The sequence below is a fragment of the Capsicum annuum genome, chromosome 11 (genome assembly GCF_002878395.1).
Source record: "Capsicum annuum cultivar UCD-10X-F1 chromosome 11, UCD10Xv1.1, whole genome shotgun sequence".
NCBI lineage: Eukaryota > Viridiplantae > Streptophyta > Magnoliopsida > Solanales > Solanaceae > Capsicum > Capsicum annuum.
The window spans coordinates 17,376,878-17,398,097 of NC_061121.1; the positions used below are offsets into that span (position 1 = coordinate 17,376,878).

Here is a 21,220-nt window from a genome sequence, read left to right on the forward strand (position 1 = left end):
TTAATAAAAATAATTCTCCTACTCCACGCCTCCTCTTATATGGATTTCTTCCCGATTTGATGGTGCCTGGGTCAATATATGGAGGAGTATTAATCTCCCTAAAAGCTCTACAGGAACAACCCAAGATTCTTTGAGAGGCACCGGAGTAATATGCCCACTATATATCATTTCATATTTTTCCAACAAATAATATTGAGAGGAGTGCTCATAAACTTTAGGTCCATATTTTGGACCATATTGAGCTCGAAGCACTGCCATAGCATGTGGACAAGGTATTTTGTCCAAGTCAAAAACTTTGCACGTACAAGATCTTGTTTGAAGATCGACTGTGGCAACATCACCGTGATTGGTGATACTGAATTTGTAATCTACTATTTTATGAGATAATAACCTATTCCCCAAACTGATGTTCATTGATATTATTTGTTCGATTTCTATAACAAATGGGGTTCCTCTTGGGCCTTCGAACTGCACACGTCTTTCGTTAAAAAATTGGCCATACTTCTTGTTTATTATTTCAAACATAGCCTTGATGGGAAATTCTCTTTCATCGCCAAATAATGAATTCACCGATTCAGCTATGTTTGATGTCATAATATTGTGCCTATACAAAAGAATCACTTAGTACGACATCATACTAAACTTATAACTTAAACAAGACATTAAATTCATAAGATTGTACCTATCTGCCGGACAGAATGCCCGGCTCTATCTCTCGAAACCGACACATACAAGAAGTTCTGCTACCATGAGATTCACATCCGTTATTTGATTGAAATGGTCTAAAAACTCCTCTCTACTATATGTTTTAGCTGCTCTATAAAAAAGGGGTCACGACCCTTTTATTGTGATAGTTGGTCTGAATGTTCTCTGTAAGATGCCTGATGCAACAACCAAAGTAAGTTGAAGTGAAGAAAATTGAACCCATCTATGGAATACTTGGATACCTATCCAAAATAAAACACAACTCTCAGTATCTTTGACGCAACTTCGTAGTTGTTCAAAAAAAATCCATAAGAGGCATCACATTCCTTGTCCGCTACACAAAAAATGATAGAAAAGATGTGATTCTCCGCATCCTGCACATCCTGTGCCACCACCGCTAGCAGAATTCCATTGTACCTGCTCCTCAAGAAGGTACCGTCGACGGCTATGCCTTTTCTCAAATGTCAAAAACCTTTAATCCAAGCACCATAGGATACAAAAAAGTACTTGAACCTTTCATTTTCATCAATATGTAATGTCATCTTACTTTCGGGATTTGTGGACTCAATCATGTAATGGTAGGCATCCAGGACTGCATACCCATGCTTGTGTGTCCCCTTAACCAAGTCCTGGAAATCTCCATGACCGTATATATCTTTCAATAACTGACCAGTATACCCAATTTCGTAAGGAGTTGATTGGCCATAACCCTTGTAGAATGGCCTTTGCCTTCGCCGAAACAACTCTTGAAATATTCACCGAGGACCTTTGCCGTGGCATGAGGATTTTAGCCTGAGATGTGCTCCAAACCATATGTGTGATGCTTTTCATATTTATGAATGACGAATCCTTCAAAATTTACTTACGTACTTCACCACTCTCAACCACCACTTGCAGTTCGTATTAGCACATTTGTAGCCAAAGACACTACTCGAATTAATCACCTTCTTTATTTTGAAATAATTTTTCAAGTAAGAAATAAACAAAGTGGTAGATAGTTCATTCTTGTTCTTGAATGAGATTTCTTTGAAAAAGTCAATCCCGTCGTCTTGAAGATTGCCAGGCTGTGTTGATCGAAAAGAACTGCCTACCGTATTGGTCACATCAACGGGCGTAGGTGTTTGATCATCATCTAGAATATTTATGTCTATATCATCCAACATATCATCAAAGATGTCTTTTTGTTGTTGTTCTTCTACGTTCTGGTTCTTATTGTCTCTCGTCTTTTCAACCACGTACAACCTTAACATTGGCCTGAATTAATCACTAAGATAAGCATGCAACCGAACCTGATCGGTTATCTTGAAAGGCAGTACCCTCTGATTTTCAAAAAAACTGTACATGTAGATGATAACGAGTTCTTCTGGTTGACAATTTAATCTATAATAGCTGATGATTAAGTTCACAAAATCATCATACAAAACATCACTTTGGACTGTCATAGCTATCGTCTCTAGCATTTCACCCTCTTTCCAACGCCATACATATGATTGCTCTTCTCGATTCATTGACCATGACAATCCACCCTTATTGTTATTGATCCCTCTATTAGTGGTACCTAACTAAAGTCATTTGTTAAAAAAAAGTTAATAGCGATTTCATAGTGCCGTAAATGAATCCCAACAAATGTGTAATCAGTCGCAATAGATTACTTGCCTGTTGAGATTCATGTTACGCTCCTGAAGCTAATTTCAACAGATGAGTCACCTGTTGCAACAGGTAAATCATATGCTGCAATTGACTATATATCTGTTGCAACAGATGAAGCGCCTATTGGGATAGATATTACAGTACTGAGGCAGCTTTGAAGCTGATTCTAACAGATGAGTGATGTTGCAATAAATAATTAACCTATTGCGACAGATGACTTACCTGTTGCAACAGACGACGATTTGTGGAATCAAGGTCAGTATCTATCAGAACAGGTTACTAATATATTGCAACAAATATTTATCGTCCGTTGGAATAGAGTTCAGGTTCTGTTGTAACACATTAATAATCTGTTGCAACAGATATTTTCCCTATTGCAACAGACAATACCTCTGTTGGAATGGAGTTCAAGTTTTGTTGCAACAGGTTACTAATATGTTACAACAGACATTTATCATGTTGCACCAGATAACTAATCTATTGCAATAGATGGGTCATGTGTTGCAACAGATGACCCATCTGTTCGATTCATGTTATGGCACTATAGAACCATAAACATGAATCCAACATATGAGTCCTCAGATGAAATAGATCTATTTAAACAGATGGCTCTTATGTTGCATTCATGTTCGCGTGTTGTCTATTGTTGAAAAAATAGCACAATAGCAGTTACCCAGATGACAAATTCAACTAAAAATCATAATTTGACTTACCAAAGTCTCCTATGAAGTAATGCCAAAGTGGAAAGTGATGTACAAAATAAAATTTGACCTAAGAAATTGGTCAAATAGCAATAGTAGCGGTAACAACAACAACAATAATGGTCAACAAGAAGAAGATGAAGATACTACTGAAGTAGAAGATGGTGATAATGAAGCATAAGATGATGAATAAAGCAGCAGCAATAATGAACAACAAAAATAGCTAAGAGAGAGAAAACAACAATGGATGAGAAGAGAGAGAAAGACACCTCTTTTCCTTCCGTTTCCCGTTATATTAGGTAAACATTTGAATCAAAGTATAGATTTAAAAACTTGTGGGTTATTTTAAAATTTTTCCAACTTTCTCAATCCATAATAAAGTAATTGTCACCCCCACTCAATTATTAAAACTTGTATCACCTACACCTCATTTTAAAACTCTTTTGTCACCTCTAGCCCAAAACCCCTACTAAAGTGCTCACATATTTCATTAAAATGCAAAAAGAAAGGCCCCCATTTGACAATTGACTTTATAAACCTTTACAAATTTATTTTAAATTTTGTATATTCTTTTAAATAACATACAATAATTTTTAGTGAAATGGTAAAACATTATGTTATCAATTTTTTTGGGCATTTTCTGGTGAATAAAAACATTAACAATTAGGTAATTTTATGAGTACATTATCAACATGTTCAATCCTTATCAGGAAACTAGAAATTAAAGGACGGACCTAATATATATTATTTTTTGTCTTAATTTATGTGACACAAATATAATTTAGATAATCATTCATTAAAATAATTTAAAATTTTAATTATTGTGATTTATAATATTTTTTCTTCTATTCTAATTTAAGCGATACTGATATAAGTTCAAGAGTCAATCGAATATTTTATATCTTTTATATTTTTAAGTTGTTAAATATGTGATTTATAATGATTTTGGCATAATTTTTCTATAAGATATTAATACTCTCTTAGTTCCAGTTTACGTACCGTCTCATTTTTAAATGATATGTAATTTCTGTGGCCCAAATATAATTTGATAGTCAAACAAATATTTTATGTTGACATATCATTTTGTGTGTATTTTATCTTTTTTTTATGAAATATTATTAATCTTTTAATACTTAGATGACCATGAAAATTAATTATGGTGATATAATAAAATCACGATTGAAATAATAAAGCAAACATATCTAAATAACTTATAACAACTAATTAGAAGTGATAAAATAAAATTATTATAAAAAATACTTGTGAAATTTTTTTAAATGAGTCTCATATAAGACATCAAATTAATCTAAAATATGAAGAGTTAATTTATCATTTTATGTTTAGTTTATTTTTTTATTAAATATTATTAATTTGTTAATACTTAAATGACTTATAATAATTAATTAGGGGTGATATAGTAAAATTACGACCGAAGCAGCTGAAAAAGGTAGTACAAAACATCAAGAGTTAATTTATTATTTTATTTTTATTTTTTTCTTTTTAAAAATTAATAATGTGTGATATAATAAAATCACAATTGAAACAACGAAACAGACATGTCTTAAATGACTTATAACAACCAATTAGAAATGATATAATAAAATTACTATAAAAAATACTTGTGAAAAAATTTAAATAGGTCTCATATAAGACATCAAGTAGAAATAAAACGTCAATAATTAATTTATCATTTTATATCCAATTTATTATTTTTATTAAATATTTTTTATTACGATTGAAATAAATCGTCAATATTTAATTTATTATTTTAATTAAATGTTATTAATTTTTTTATACTTAGATAAGTTATAATGATTAATTAGAGGCGATATAGTAAAATTATGATTGAAATAAAACATCAACAATTAATTTATTATTTTATATTCAATTTATTTTTTTATTAAATATTATTAATTTTTTTTATACTTAGATAAGTTATAATGTTTAATTAAGGATGATATAGTAAAACTAAAGTTGAAACAACTGAAACAGACAACACAAACGGCCATGTCAAAGAGCTATCAGTTTATCCTATTTATCAGTAAGTAGAATTATACATCAAATAACATATATTTTATTTAGACCCTTTTAATTACAATTATTATGTGATTATTATAAGACAATTAATTTCTGACATGTCATTCTAAAATCTCATAATTCCATACACCAAACCACGATATGGGTCAAAGTGAATCAATTATTTAATTATTTTAATTTAAGAGGAAAGACATTTGAGAATTGATGCTTGATTAATTTAATCGCTAGTTCTTTATGCCACTTGACTTTTACTTTATTAACTAAAATAGTTTAATGATGTTAATAGTATTATTATATGGAGTAATGAAGTTTTGATTAATTCTCAGAATAATATGACAATATAATAGTAAGAGACAAATAAAATAAGTAACAAATAATATCACATATGTTGAAAAATAAAAATTATTCGATTACTAGATAATTCTTACTTTTTTCACATACTGTGACAATATTCGACTACTTCTTTATCTTCTAACTTAACCTTTGATCTTCAATCTTTCATATCTAGTTTTATTTTTGGTAAGTTAAATATACAATTTGTGTTATAACCTCCCTTGTGATGTTCTTTTTTGACGGAACATCAGCCTATCTGGGATGATATCTTCAATAATTTTATCTTTTTAATTTTTTTTAATTTTAATTTTATGATTTTAAATATAGTGTTCTATTCTTATAAATAACATATAGAATAAAATTTAAATTTAAAATTTACTAATCTAAAATATTTTTTTCTGAATTTAAAAAAATAAAAATTCAATGCACCTAAAGCTCTCCTGTAAACAGGATTTGGGGAAGAGTTCTATCACTGAGTGTATTGTACGCAATCTTATCTTAAATTTTTATCAAAAGATAATTTTAAAATTTAAATTCATAACCTACTAATCACACAGTGACACTTTTATCAATTGCTTCAAAGCTTTCAAAAAAAAATTAAAAAAAAAATGAAAGCAACACACGCAACTAACATGAAAGAGTTACTCCATTAACTCAAAAAAGAAAAAACTACTACTGTATAATTTTACATTACTATATTTTGACAGCATTTAATCAATACGTAAAAAGTAATTCCTTCGTTTCGAAATAAATTAAATTGTTGGAATATTTATTAATGTTTTAAAATAAATAAATTTTTAATTTTTTTTTTAAATTTATCCTTTTAATTTGACAATTAATTAACTTTTAAAAAATATTACAATGTCAATTTTTTCTTTTTTGGGATAAAAATAAAAAATTGTGTTAAATTTATATTTTAATATTTTTTTCTTAAATTATATGTTAAAATTTAATAATTTATTTATTATAAAACGGAGGAATACACAATTCGAAGTTAAATATTTAAATATTTTTCCTGATAATCTGAGATCTCTTCCATATCTTGTCTTTTTCTACCTTAAAATAAAATAAAATACACCGTGGAAACTTTTTTTAAATCTTTTTGCATAGTAGAAAGTTTTCAGAAAGATCACCAAAAAAGGAAATTCATTTAAAGCATAATATACATATAATATTTTTTTATTTTTCAGATTTAAAGAATATTGACTCTTGTTGCCACTACACCTTTCTTAATTCTCCTTCTGTTACATTCTTGACACTCCTAAAAAAATAAAAAAAAAGTATTTTATTAATTTCATCACCTCTTCTCATATTTTACTTCTTCATAAATAAATTTCCCATATTTCCGTTTTTGGCCATTTCTGGATTTTGTTCCAAAGTTTAGATTTTTTTCCATATTGGGTCTTGAAAGCTCGATTTTTTCATTGTGGGTTTCGAATTTTTTAGTCATTATATATTTAATAATTTCCCATTTTCAGCATTTCTTGATTTCTACTCCAAAGTGTAGATTTTTTTTAATTTTTTTTTTTTTCATATTGGGTCTTGAAAAGTTTTTTTTTTTTTTTTCAATTTCGGGTCTTCAATTTTTTCACTCAGTTTGGTGTAATAATTTCCCATTTTCCACATTTCTTGATTTTGCTCCAAAGTTTAGATTTTTTTCCATATTTGGTCTTGAAAAGTTTCAATTTTTTTCATTTTGGGTCTTTTTTTTTCTCAGTTAATTGGTGTAATAATTTTCCATTTTTCTGCATTTCTTGATTTTGCTTCAAAGTTTAGATTTTTTTCCTTATTGGGTCTTGAAAAGTTCAAATTTTTCATACTTGGTCTGGAAATAATTTCCCATTTTCACCATTTCTTGGTTTTGTTTTTAAAGTTTAGATTTTTTTTCCATATTGGGTGTTGAAAAGTTTCAATTTTTTTCATTTTGGGTCCTTTTTTAGTCCCATTTTCTCCATTTCTTGGTTTTGTTCCAAAATTTGGATTTGTTTCTATATTAGGTGTTGAAAAGTTCATTATTTTCATTGTGGTTCTTGATCTTTTTAGTCAATTTAGTGTAGTAATTTCTCATTTTTCCAATGTGGTTTGAATTTTGATGCATGTACATATGAAGAATTTGTGTATTGATAGATTTGAGGGGTTAAGGTATTGGCTATGATTAGTGAAGTGGAGGTAAAATGGAGGTTAGATCTGAGAGTGAGGTACATGTTAGAAGCGAGAAAGTACTACCATTACAAGGGCAAATGATACAAAGGACTAGATTAAAAGTTTTGTTTATAAGAGTTTGTTCTAGTATTTTGATATGGACTTGTTTGGTTCAACTTATTGCTGTTTGGGAGCTTTATCAACCACGTTTGTTTTCGGGTTTTGCTGTTCATGTTGAACAGACTTTGCCTTCTCCTTTGCCTCTTGTTCCAGCTAGTGAGTCTCTTCTTAGCTTGAATGTGTATTAGTTACATGCTAAGCATTTAATTAGTTAATTGATGTCATTGAAGTATGTGATTTGTCTGTTCATATTAGTAGCGGTAGTAATATTGCTCTCGTGGTTTCTTGTCCTTTGATTTCTGTTACTATCTGTCTCTTCCTGTACCTAGATTTATCGTATTGTTTTATTGTAGTTTCCGTTCTGTTACTATATGTTAGTATTGCTCATGTAGTTTCTTGTACCTCGATTATCGTATTGTTTTATTGTAGTTTCCGTTTTGTTACTATATGTTATTTTTGTTATTATGTGTTGTTTCTTGTACTTCTGTTGCTTCTTTTAGTTACACGATTCCTGTAATTGTTTCTTCTACTAGTTACATTATTCTTTTCAAAGTATCTAACTAGTTAATTGATGTCATTGAAGTATGTGATTTGTCTGTTCATATTAGTAGTTGTAGTATTGCTAGTGTATTTCTTCTCCTTCAATTTTGTTTCTTGCACCTCTATTATTGTATTGTTCTATTGTAGTTTCCATTCTGTTACTATATGTTGTCTTATTGTCTGATGTTTCTTGTACTTCTATTACTTCTTTTTCGGGACTGCTTTGGACTGTTTTTCCTTGAGGCGAGGGTCTATTTGAAACAACCTCTCTATCTCTGAGATAGGGGTAAGGTCTAAGGTCTGCGTACACTCTACCATCCTTAGACCCCAATTTGTGGGACTATACGGGGTATGTTGTTGTTTATAGAAAGTCCATCTATTCCTAATCTCCAATGGAAATTAAAAAAATTGATTCGTTCAGGGAGACTCGTGCACACGTGCTGCAAGATCAAGTTTTTCTTGCTCAACGGATCCGATTTCCTTTATGTATTTCTCTACCGGGCCCATTCGGGGTTATTGTCCAGTACCTCTTAGAAAAGAAACCCATAAATTCCTCGGTTGGATTGACAACATCCTCCCTCAAGGCATGATTTCGAGACAGAATCTCTTGAAAGAGAAAAAAAAATCATGTTGTCTCTCCTTGATTTGCAGATCCTTGCTGAAGTATGTGATCTGTCTGCTGTGTATTATGTTGGTTTTAGTTCTTTTTTGCTAATACCCAACACCTACTATGTTGTTCGGACTCTTCAAAAATGTCAACAGGTGTGTGTCGGATTCTCCAAAAATACACTATTTTTGGAGAATCCGACACGGGTGCGGCATCAAAGGTGAAGAGTCCGTGCAACTTAGAATACCAATGGATGTGATGGATCCATATGGGAGATTTGAGATGCCTAGTAGTTGGGAGACATAGTTGTTGTTGTTACACTTGTATGCAGTCGGGTAATTGTTAGGAGTCTTTTTAGTATATTTAGACTAAATAGAAACTTACACAACGTGAGATCTAGAGGACTTTCATTTTTTGAGAATCCCTAATTTGGCGAAAACATCAAAGTTTAGCTTTTGCAAGGGCCTTGGCTTCAAATCCCACTTCCAATAGTTTCTTTCTATCCCACAAAGGTAGGAGTAAGGTTTACATAAATCCTATCCTCCCCAGACTCCGCTTGTGGAATTACACTGGCTATGTTGTTGGTGTGATCGAGGTTTAGCGTTTTAATGAACTTGTCCCTACTAGAGCGGATAGAAAAGAGGATTTATATAGTTGAAGCCAACTAGTTTGAGTTTGAGGCGAGTTGATTCATTGACATTAGATTAACAGGGAAAAGTAGTAGAGAGACCTTATGAGTTATTCCTAGTTTTTGAGATCTGATTATTTGGAAATACGACCTTAACAGATCTGTAATCTAGAGAGAGCTATGAATGGGATGGTCTATAGTTAGTTTGTCTTCCTATTTTTAGTTTCGTCAATTTGGTGTCTAAGTGCCTCCTTAAAGGTTTAAACAACAAAAACATACTCCGTATAATCTCACAAGTGGGGTCTAGAGAGGGTAGGATGTAAGCTATCTCTACCTTTGCGGGGTAGAGAGTCTGTTTCCAATAGATCCTCGGCACAAAAGAAATGTAACTGACACAAGAAATAGGTAAGTAAAGCGACAACAAAATAGCAATGTTCAAACCAAATGAAGCAACAGGTATTAATACACATTATAGAAAAGAAATACGCGATACCTAAATCATACAACTAGAAGTACGACACTACTCAACTACCTACTAACCTTCTATTCTACTTCGATACCCTAATCATACAACTTAAATGTCTCTTGATAGAAAAAGATGCCAGCTTAAAGTCTTGTGGTTAGAATAGGTAAGGTTTAAATTTGTTTTCAAATTTCTTCTTTTTGGCCTAAATTGATATCCTTTAATGGTATATTTCTCGCTGCTAATCGAATTACTTCAGATAGATGCAATTATATTTCGCCGTTCCAGGCCCCGTAATCTTGTGACTTGCTGTTGTAAGAATTTCTGAAAAATGAACTGTAATACCAAATATATTCTGAAAAGCTAATGAAGTCACCATGTCTGAAGTAGGAGCATGTTCCTTGACTAGCTTAGCATAGATCCAACGTGCGACTCCATTAGCGTTTCCAAATTTATACACTCTTTCCATTTAAAAAACTATATTATGAAAAGCTAATGATGTTGCTCATTGGATCTATGCTGTCTGTCGAGAGATAATCAAGCTGATTAGTAAGAAGCACCTCCCCTAGCGATGAAACAAAAAGACATTGTGTTTCCTTGAAGGAAGACGAGAAAAGGACTGGATGAGAGACTTTCTTTTCTAGTCCTCTCTGTAGCATTCCTTATTACATCTTTTCTTTAACGTTAAGACAGAATTTTCTCCATCCAAAATAGAGTGAAAAGTCTCATATGCTCCCCCTCTTCCCAGGGTATCGTCTAGCATGAATCTTGAAGTAGTATAAACATATTTTTTTCTGAAATTTTTGACAAAATAATGCTGCTAGAAGAGATTTGTCAACAGTAGTAATTAATAAAAAAATAAAATAAAATAAATGTTTCAACCATAAGGAGATAGACTTGCACACTTTTAGGGATGGAAGTGCATTCCGGCAACTTCTTTTTGTTTGTTGTTATGCAATATGAAATTTTTTATCATTTTATGTATCTGCAAGTGCAATTGTACACTTAGTAACCTAACCAACCCTAAAAAGTGCAATAGCCCTTGTTTTCTATTATTTGATAATTATTAATACCAATTTTAGTATTTGGATTACTGTTTGTACACTTTTGCTAGCTTTTTGGTGTAGATAGGATTTTGTAAATGATGTAGACAAATTCTTAGATGACATCATTTTTCTTACAGTTTAACATAGGAATCACTCAATGTAATGATCCTACCGATTCCAGCACCATATTAGTGCTGTTTTGTGTCAATAAAAGATTTACTTAATTATCTAAAAAACTTATATCTCTGTCATTGTACTAACTGAGCATTCATTGACCAAAAGTACTGTCACCCAGTCTCATAAGTGTAACATACTACTAGGAGCTGCATCATTCTATGAGTTCCAAATTTTGCTGCTTCTAACATTCATAACAACTTTGACACATGACATTATGCAGGAAATTATACAAGTAATGGGTTTCTTCAAGTGTCCTGCAATGGTGGCTTGAATCAAATGCGTGCAGCCGTTAGTATTTATTCTTCCTTTTTCCTTTGTACATTCTTATCCAATTCATAAGGCAAGAAAGTCGGAAGCTCTGAAACTGTATTCAAACTAAAATATGCTCCAAAATTTCAAACTCCTATGTTGAACTAATTCTGCTATTTTTTGAATGTAGATCTGTGACATGTTGACTGTCGCACGACTTCTAAATCTAACTTTGGTTGTCCCAGAGCTTGATAAAACATCTTTTTGGGCAGATCCCAGGTATTTCTGGTGTTAGTTAGAAGTAGTTCTTTGACTTATTGCTTCGTGCTTTATAACAAGTCGTAACGTTTCTTGGCAGCAATTTTGATGATATTTTTGATGTGAAACACTTCATCGATTCACTAAGAGATGAAGTTCGAATAATAAAGAGACTGCCAAAGAGGTTCAGCAGGAGATATGGATACCAACCACTAGAAATGCCTCCTGTTAGCTGGTCAAATGAAAAGTACTACTTGCAACAGGTTTATCCACTCGTTTCTGCGTTACATCGTTCTCATGGTATCAATTCGTGATTGACCTACACCATTGATTCTTCTTCATGATTGTGGACATCGTCATTCATTGTCATTTAAAGAATAGTGATTAAGAGCCTGTTTGGATGGTCTTATTGCTTTTGGCTTATAAGGCAAAAACAAGTGCTTCTAAGTACTTTTTAACTATCCCCAAACACTACAAAACTGCTTAAAATCTATTTTAGCTTAAAATAAGCCAATCCAAACAGGCTCTAAATCTTATATGGTATATGTCAACTTGCAAAGTACTACTCTTTTTGCTGTACATAGTTTCATGTACTAATTTTGATATGGAAACAATCTGCATACAATGATTCGAGTACCTTGATAATTGAATATATCTCCTCTGTTGCAAGATATGCCCCAGCAACAGTTACTTATCCAGGGTCTAATACGTTCAGATTACTAGTGCAGATTCTGCCTCTCTTCAGCAAGCATCAAGTAATACATTTCAACAGGACAGATACTAGACTAGCAAACAACGGGATTCCTCTTGAGCTTCAAAAACTCAGATGTCGAGTGAATTTCCAGGCACTGAAATTCACTCCAGATATTGAGGCTTTGGGAGAAAAATTGGTAAAGATGCTTCAGGAGAGAGGGCCATTTGTAGCATTGCATCTAAGATATGAGATGGATATGTTGGCATTCTCTGGTTGCACCCATGGCTGCACTAATGAGGAAGCTGAGGAGCTCAAACGGTTAAGGTGATCATCTTGGAACAATTTTTGTATTTTAGTTTTGTTTTCTTTCTGTTTTTTTTTTTTTTTTAAATATGGAAAGAAGTTGTCTTTAAAGACCGACAAGCCCTCAAGATCCATACTGGTTTAGTGGAGAACACAATTAAAACAAACGATCTACAGAAGTGAAGTGGAGAACACAATTAAAACAAACGATCTACACAAGTGAAACCAAGTACTTCATTTGTACCAATTTATGTGGTGGCGTCCGATTGGGACGAAGTTTAGGTAAGTAAGAAATCTTTAGACCTAGTGATAAAAAATAAGTCATACATATTTTGTAGCCATAAATCTGGGGAAAATAACAAGTTTTTGAGAACATTTTTGAATAAAGAAATGTTCGGTTCTTTTTTGGACAACTATAATAGTAGCGCGTGTCACATAAAAATGAGAGAGTAGTTAGGATTAGGACCTAGTTGGTCGGTACACAACATTATATCTGATATCGAAATGAGAGGAACATTGGTGGTTCTTATGTCCAATTCCAACTATTTTTGGATTGAGACATAGTTGTTCTTGTTCGTTCAAGATATGTTTGTTCAATAAATATTTAGTTCTTCCTAAATCATCCCTTATTTGCACCAGGCACAAAGAGGGAAAACTAGAGGGGGTATTTCAATGACCTGTCTAGTACCAAGATTTGATCCCAACTTTTTGTTTTACTTGCTCTTAATGTTTGTTTGATTGAGAAGATGTTGCAATATTTATTTAACTACATGTCATTTGTAATCATATGGGGATTGACAGCCAAACTGCAGTATGATGGTAGCAGCAGCACTAACGAATTTGATGATTGATAGTTATTCAATAATAATTTGTCACAACCCAAGCCCAAACAATCAAAAAGATTTTCATTAAAGCCCAAGCTCTTGGTACGAATTTTCCTCTTTAGCCATAATTGAACTCAAAAACGCGCGTAACATGTAGACTTGTGTTATTTCTCATGAAATTCACTTTTCTCTCCCCCTTTCTGATGTGGGAATTTGCCTAAGGTTTCATGTATACTCTCTTAAGAAGTTTGCTAGCCTAGAAGCTTGCAGCTCTCTCTTTGACCCACACTACATCATGGGTATCACATACACCCCCCTTATGGACTCAACGCGCCCGTTGAGATTTGTCTCAACACCTTATGGAGGGAGTGGTTTTGACAAAGCCTAAGTCCATACAACATATTATCCGCTTTCGCCCAATTGACCTTAAGGATTTGTCCATTAAGTGTATTCCACGTGAACTTGTCTTATGCTTTATAAAGCTCTTCATTTTTCTCTAATATTCCAACGTGGGATTCACCTAAGCTTCAAAAGCTTGTCATCCTAGAAGTCTACCAGTCCGTTTCTTTGACCCACTTTTGTCAGCCCAAACCCAATCACGGGCGTCATAAAATAAGTGGATTGGATACCAGTGGATTTCTGACATGAACTATGAGCTGCTGTTGTGACAAATGACATTTCCTCATAAATTTTATTTTCTATCTCTAGATTTTGAAAGTTCACAATGTTGGATGATTTAAGGATTTCACTTGGTTCTCCCACTGTTCCTTTTCTTTGTACCTGGATTTGCTACACTTCAGCCGAGGGTCTTTCGGAAACAGCCTCTCTGCCTCCCCGAGGTAGTGATAAGGTTTGCGTACACTTTACCCTCCCTAGACCTCACTTGTGGGATTTTACTAGGTGGTTTTCCCACTACCACCAATACAATTTTCTCTATTTCACCCTTTCGTCTTGACCAACACTCAAACCTATATAGTAAATTTTTCTGATTCCCGTTGTTTCCTTAGGTATGCATTCCCTTGGTGGAGGGAGAAAGAGATTGTATCTGAAGAGAGGAGATCTCAAGGATTGTGTCCCCTCACCCCAGAAGAAGCAGCTTTGATTCTGCAAGCAATGGGTTTTGAAAAAGACGTACAAATATATATTGCATCTGGTGACATTTATGGAGGTGAGCGGAGGCTTGCTGCTTTGAGAGCTGCCTTCCCAAAGATTGTAAGTGATCTGTGATCCTGTTCTCCTATTGTTTCTGTTGCATAAACATTTATCGGAACTATGCTGCATGTAATAGCAAACATGTGCCTTAGCCAACATTGTTGTTAGTCTATTTCATGTATTTAGGAGATGAGCAACTTGGACAGTGGTCTCTGCTACAAGTATTGAATAACCTGCCATGTGTTTTAGACATTTGGTAGCCTTGAAGTGTGCACAAAATGTTCTATGTTTTCTGCTGCTAGTTTTTTATTGCTGAGGACTTCATTGTGACTATTTACTGGACACTATGTGCTATTTATCCTTCTTTTCTATTTTGTTTAATATCAGGTGAAAAAGGAGATGCTGCTAGAGCCTGGGGAATTGCGGCATTTCCAGAATCATTCATCTCAGATGGCAGCTCTGGATTTCATAGTGTCAACTGCTAGCAGTGTATTTGTTCCTACTTATGACGGAAACATGGCTAAAGTTGTTGAAGGTCATCGTAGGTACTTGTTACCTACTTTGTTGAAAATGATTCCATGACAATAGTAACCTTTATAAAGGCATCACTAATTATCTTTTGCAGGTATCTTGGGTTTAAGAAAACCATTCGATTGGATCGGAAGAGACTGGTAGATCTATTAGATTTGCATCAAAACGGAACACTTACAAGGGATGAGTTTACAGCTGCAGTGCGGCAGTTACATGAGGGACGAATAGGACAGCCAGCTCGACGTAGAGTTATTGCAGAGAAACCAAAAGAAGAAGATTATTTTTATGCAAATCCACAGGAGTGTCTGTGTGAGAGTAATACCTGTGATGACTTGTTTGGCCCTGAGAATTCAACCGTAGTCCAATGAGATATGTCTTGCATGGATAGTTACTCCATAGTACTGCACAGGCGTTTCATGAAGAAAGCAAAGGGAAAGGCGTAAAGTTGTTGGTAGGCACACTCGAGATCTGTTAGCAAAAGGCCAAAATGTGGCCTTAGGTCAACGGGGCATTTTGGGGAGGTGTTTTGTCATAGATAGGTAGTTTATAACTGGGAGAAGCAAAGAGAAAAAGAATGCAGAAACCAAATGTCTCATACTTATCAAAAAGAAAAGAAGTGTCATGTTACTGTATTCATTCATTTTGTTCATATATGTTTTTATTATCTCTTCTAGTTGGACAGTGTTGATTGTACCTGATACCACAGTAATTTACAGGAAGATGGCCCTTTTTACAATCAATTGCTCTAAAATGTGGAACAAAGAGGTGTAACAGTTTAAATTTCATGCCCAAAAAAGGCACTTGAAGCAAATTGTTTGCTGGAAATCAGATAGCTTAATATATATTCATCAGATCTACCGCATCTTATTCTGTTTGAAAGCAAGAGATGTAATGTAAAGCTGTTCTTTCATTATTTATAAATCAGATAAGAGTAAAAGAAACCTCTGATCCCAGTAGTGGATCTAGATTTGTATATGCATGTTCACGGGAATTCAGTAGCTTTTCCTCAAATCCTATGTATGTATTTAATCCTAAATATCAATAAGTACTTAATTGTGAATCCAGTTATTTAAAATTCTGGATTCTGAATCCGCCTCTGAAGTTGCAACCGTAACAACTAGCTAGCCTGATCATGAGGTCAGCTAAGAGTTTCTTACTTTGGCTTGATCAAGATCTTTAAGTCTCTTTTCTTGGTGGTATTCTAATTCATCTAGTTTCCATTCTCTTTCTCTGAAGATATTGTCAATTTGTTGTAAAACCACCTTCTCCCCTGCCCTTACCCCTACTGCTATCTGAAGCCTTGAACTGAGGTTACCTTCCTTCATCAGTTTCGCATCCTACAAGAATCATTATGTTCAATGGCTAAAACAAAATACATGTACTACATATGGAGATAACGCGGTTTTATTCATAAGAGTCCAGATAGCATAGTATTTAGCAGAATGCATTAAAGGAAGGTGACAGTGGAAACATATAGTAGAATAGAACAAGAGGCAATGACAATGTCATAGTAACACAACTAATTAGTGATGCAAGTTTACCTCTTCAGTTGTGGTGTGATAGCCAGAAAGTGCAGATTTACATGCATCTCGTACGATTTTACATATGAGTTCTTCATTTGCTCTGCTGACAGGTAACTCGAGATGATCCCAAACAGCCTTTCTGGAAAATGATTCTAGTAGGGAAGCATCAGTTCCACCAAGGGCAACCAGCCTTAAATATGGAAACAAAGCGGGAGGGAGAGATTGTCCAAGTTTTATATCAAAGTCAGAAGTTTCTCCTAGGCCATTTGACTCTGCTATATCCAGCTTGTCCTTGTAAAAATCGTCATGCTTGGATATTTCCAACGTTAAAGTAAATGTATCACGAGCTGAGCCTGGTTCGATGAAGCCATAGCCAATAGCCATATCAGCATTGCTTTTTTTCAAGCCATATTGGATGAGAAACTGTCAAAATCACCATGTGGTTGTGTACCATTTTGGAATTAGTACATTTTAAAGGTTTTAGTTCTAATAGAAGTACTTCAAATCTTCAATCAAACATATAAAGCAAACTATGAAGGCTTCCTATAGACTCTTCACAGCTGTAACATTTAGATGAAGTATGCATTTTCTATTCCATTTAGCTTATGTTGTTTATTGGTCTGTCTTATTATTTTCATCCTGGAAGACTTTTATTTCATTAAAGTATGATCCAATAAAATGCTACATAATGTTAGCTTTTCGATGAACAATAGAAGAATGACTCGTTGTCTAGCTGAGAGAGTTATGATTTTTGAAAAATGCAGCTCGCCTTACCTGGTCGCCAGCCTTCAATTTCAATGGACTTTGAAAAGAAAGTAACAAATCCCAGGAGAACAGACCTGCTGGTCCATCAACTTCATGTATATGATCTTCTGTGGTCACTTTGGCACTGTGGTTTGCCTGATAAAGTAAACCATTTGTATAACGTTAGTCACCAATCAATAACCAAAATATGGTCAAATGCTACATGGGAAGAGAACTTCAACAAACAAAGAAATTCAATTGTTACTCGTTTCTAGCTGGCTGACATTGAAGCTTTCAAGTCTATATAGGTTTACTTATCATCAACATATTGAAGCAATCTCGTAACTAAGATGAATTTATTCTGAACCCAACACTTTCTCCTTTCCATTTTGAGCATCTTGTAAGTAGTCATTCATCACTAGAAAACTTCAGTTGCTTATCTAAGTAGTAATTTTCATTTACCTAAAATCTTACCAGGTCAGCAAAGGGGACCAGCATTAGATTTTGAATCCCAGCGCGGGAAAATGCCCTTGATCTGAGTATTCCAAATGCCCAGAAGAAATCATCCAAGGTTATACGAAAAGGGAAAAGCTGCTTGTTACCAAGTATGACTTCGTCTTCAACTTTTTGAAATTCATTTTGCACGTAATCTTTCACACTCAACGTTGTGCTTAAAAGTTGAGTTCCTGCAAATGATAGCACGAGAAAAGTTAATCACAAGTACCCAGAAAACTCAACCAAACAACATCACATTTCTTATCTAAGAAAAGTTGTCTTTGCTTAGACATAGCCATCCCCACTCAACATATTTGACTATATAAAAGGCATAGCAATCACTCTTAACAAAGTCATAAGGGACGAGAACTATCAACTAGCCTACAACATACAAGATTGCATCTGGCGCTGAAACGAGCTTCAAGAGCTTTAATAACCATATGCTGACTCTCAATAGTCAAGAATTTTACGACAATAATAATAGGAATAAACAACGAGGAAAAGCCATGACGCAATGGTAGAGTAGCTCCTTCAGTTACCTAAGGTCATGAGCTGTCTAGAAATACAAGGGGAACGCTCCATACCCTAGAGCTAACTCTCCCCTTACGTTCGACTAGTCAGGGAGTACTTTGTCATGGGGTAAACAACAAAAACAACAACTCAGGGATTGTAATCCTATATATATGGTTTGGGAAGGGTGGCGTGTATGCAGCCTTACCCCTATACCTTGTGAAGGTAGAGAGAGAGGTTGTTACCCATAGACCCTTGGTTCAAGTAAAACATATCAAACTCAAGTATGGAAAGAAAATACAGTAATGAGGAAATCATGATAAAGATAAAGGAGAAGAGCGGTAGCAAAACGACAAACAAGACGTAACTGAAGCAAAGGAGACATAAGATAATAGTAGCCTAGTAGGGAAAACTAGACAACACTCGAAAATAAAACAAGAACTTAAGCTCTATACACTGCATGATGCAAAAATCTTGACACAATCAAAGTCAGTTCACTTATAAGAGAATTTGAGGTAAAACATCTAATTTTAAACATTAATAAATAACCTGGTAAAAATGGTTAGTAATCTACTATCACACGTTAAACTACATTGATAGAGATAAAAAGGAAGTTACACTCTGTCAGCTTATATAACTTAACTCCATAGGTAGGGCCAAGGGTTCATCCGACTCCCTTTTGGCAAAAGATTACACTATTTACATAGTTAAAATTATTGTTTATGTTTATATAATAGATGTTCGATCTTCTTTGACTTCGTTAAAATCCTAGCTCCTCCACTGGAACATAACAACACAAGAATCTGCAATTTTCCCATTACAGTAATGTTTTACAAGGAAAGCAGATTACCTTGAATCTCAGAGAGCTCCTCTTCAGACCTGCACTGGAAGAACATACCAAGCGACATCAGCAACACTACTTCCAAAAAAATTATTCAATAACAACAGCATACCTAGTATAGTATGATAAAGTGGGGACTGAGGACGGTAGAGTATAAGCAGACCTTACCCTACCTTGGAAGGTAGAGAGATTGTTTGTGATATACCCTCGGCTCAAGAAAAAGATTATTCATAACAACATACAGAGGCGAACTCAGGATTTGAAGTCTGTGGGTGCACCAGTGTTGTCAAAGACGCGCATAAGCCTAGAATTAAGACTCAAAATGTGTTGAGCGCTCACCTCGCTTAATGTGTAGCTTAGGTTCTAATTTCTTATACATACTTTACCTTGTCAATGAGGCTTTCTGAAGAGACGAACACTAAACAATTAATATTTCGATCACTTTATCCAAAAAAATTAATTCTTTTGTTCATATATTTGTCATTCATGCTTATACTATTAGTCTTGGATTAGACATATATTTATATGTTTTCTACCTTTATGCCTTTTTTCATTAAATCTCACACTTCATTTGTACTTTGTGCTTAAACACAATAGACCTTGAAACTTTTTTACGCTTATTGCTTTTGATAATATTGTGGTGCACCAATATTATCTTAAGATATTAGAAAAACTTTTGATGTCGAGCAAGGGAGATTATCATATTCAATTGGTTGGTAAAAACATGAATAATACTGAAAAAATAAATATATAGAACAAATATGAGTTTTAAGCTAATAAGCTTACGTTTAACATTTTTGAATAATCAATTGTTGTAGCTCAATGGTCAAGGAGGGTTTGCCTTATGGACTGGTCGCGGGTTTGAATCCCCAGTCCAGCAGCAGCCATTTAAATTTGAAGTATTAAAAATAAAAACTAAGGTGTTGTGCGGCCAAGAGATTGATCCCTGGTCGCGTGGACAGAAGCAAAGGCTTCAACCAATGCACCAGGCACTATCATTCATCTTAGGTTACACTATTAGTTATATCCCAATTTCTCAATGTACATACACAATTTTTTTTAACGTTAATAGGTGCACGTGCACGCCACCTATACATGTGGGTCCGCCCTTGCATACTAACAATGTAACCTCACGAGTGAGGTCTCTGGAGGGTAGTAGGTCTACCTTCGAAGATAGAGAAACTGTTTCCAAAAAATTTAATAATCAAAGCAGACCCACCAATAGATAGTGGAATCAGTAGACTCAGGAAGAACATCAATGAAATATTTCCACTTAGAATCATCTTTCCATTTCTCTCTAATCAAGAAAAGAGCAATAGATATCCAAGGTTCTAATCCAGTACACAAATTCCCAATTTCAGATTTTGCAACTGTATCTGTATTAATCCATAGCCTTCTAGGCACTCCTAAAACTGTCTCCCCTTTAGCTATATCCTTCTTAGCAACTAATCCTAAACCTTCCGGTACAATAGCTGGCTTTACAGGTGTCTTTATTGATACAACCCCTTCATCGCATAGCCAGTTCCAGAATGTTTGGACTTGTCGTGGGATTTTTGGGTCAAGTTGTTTAAACTTGAGTGAACTTATCAAGAATGGTTTTTGGGAACTGTGTAAAGTTTGAAACTTTGTTCTTAGTTTTGTTGTTTTGAGTGGAGATAGGAAAGTTGAAGGGTGTAAAGAGAAAACAGAAGCCATTTTCTTGGTTTGGTTTCATTGAGACACACTGGCTTTTAAGGTTGCTAGCTGTCTAGATGGGTTGTTATACAGTTAACATGTGTCATTCTTCTTGTGGCTTATTTTCTGTCAGTATTTTGAGACATCGTACATATACCTTTCATTTAAGTTAGTCTCAACTGGCATCTCTCAACTGGCATCTATATATTCTAACTTTGCGTGTATATACGTAGGCATAATAAATAAACATATGCATTCTATATGATAATTTAT

At 34.0% G+C, this 21,220-nt stretch overlaps 2 protein-coding genes across 2 annotated transcripts; one reads left to right on the plus strand and one right to left on the minus strand.

Moving 5' to 3' along the window:
* The first annotated feature begins 6,605 nt into the window (after positions 1-6,605).
* LOC107847852 (rhamnogalacturonan I rhamnosyltransferase 1) lies at positions 6,606-15,900 on the plus strand. The gene is made up of 8 exons (XM_047399565.1): positions 6,606-7,844; positions 11,370-11,437; positions 11,589-11,677; positions 11,757-11,919; positions 12,385-12,674; positions 14,485-14,689; positions 15,017-15,174; positions 15,255-15,900. The coding sequence occupies exons 1-8, from the start codon at positions 7,601-7,603 to the stop codon at positions 15,526-15,528; spliced, it is 1,491 nt and encodes a 496-aa protein (XP_047255521.1). The 5' UTR covers positions 6,606-7,600; the 3' UTR covers positions 15,529-15,900.
* Positions 15,901-16,049: 149 nt separating this feature from the next.
* LOC107847854 (ribulose-1,5 bisphosphate carboxylase/oxygenase large subunit N-methyltransferase, chloroplastic) lies at positions 16,050-21,011 on the minus strand. The gene is made up of 6 exons (XM_016692405.2): positions 20,493-21,011; positions 19,283-19,311; positions 17,902-18,113; positions 17,458-17,583; positions 16,702-17,106; positions 16,050-16,497 (listed from the first exon to the last, which is right to left on the minus strand). The coding sequence occupies exons 1-6, from the start codon at positions 20,966-20,968 to the stop codon at positions 16,303-16,305; spliced, it is 1,443 nt and encodes a 480-aa protein (XP_016547891.1). The 5' UTR covers positions 20,969-21,011; the 3' UTR covers positions 16,050-16,302.
* Between the last annotated feature and the right edge of the window lie 209 nt (positions 21,012-21,220).

What these genes read in the sequence shown, in the direction of transcription:
- LOC107847852 (XM_047399565.1), top strand. Translation starts at nt 7,601, where the DNA reads ATGGAGGTTAGATCTGAGAGTGAGGTACATGTTAGAAGCGAGAAAGTA. An exon ending in TTTGCCTCTTGTTCCAGCTA is followed by an intron (nt 7,845 to 11,369) that starts GTGAGTCTCTTC and finishes GACATTATGCAG; the next exon opens with GAAATTATACAAGTAATGGG. An exon ending in GTTGTTGAAGGTCATCGTAG is followed by an intron (nt 15,175 to 15,254) that starts GTACTTGTTACC and finishes TATCTTTTGCAG; the next exon opens with GTATCTTGGGTTTAAGAAAA.
- LOC107847854 (XM_016692405.2), bottom strand. Translation starts at nt 20,968, where the DNA reads ATGGCTTCTGTTTTCTCTTTACACCCTTCAACTTTCCTATCTCCACTC. An exon ending in GGAGCTCTCTGAGATTCAAG is followed by an intron (nt 18,114 to 19,282) that starts GTAATCTGCTTT and finishes TATCATTTGCAG; the next exon opens with GAACTCAACTTTTAAGCACA. An exon ending in ATCACACCACAACTGAAGAG is followed by an intron (nt 16,498 to 16,701) that starts GTAAACTTGCAT and finishes TGATTCTTGTAG; the next exon opens with GATGCGAAACTGATGAAGGA.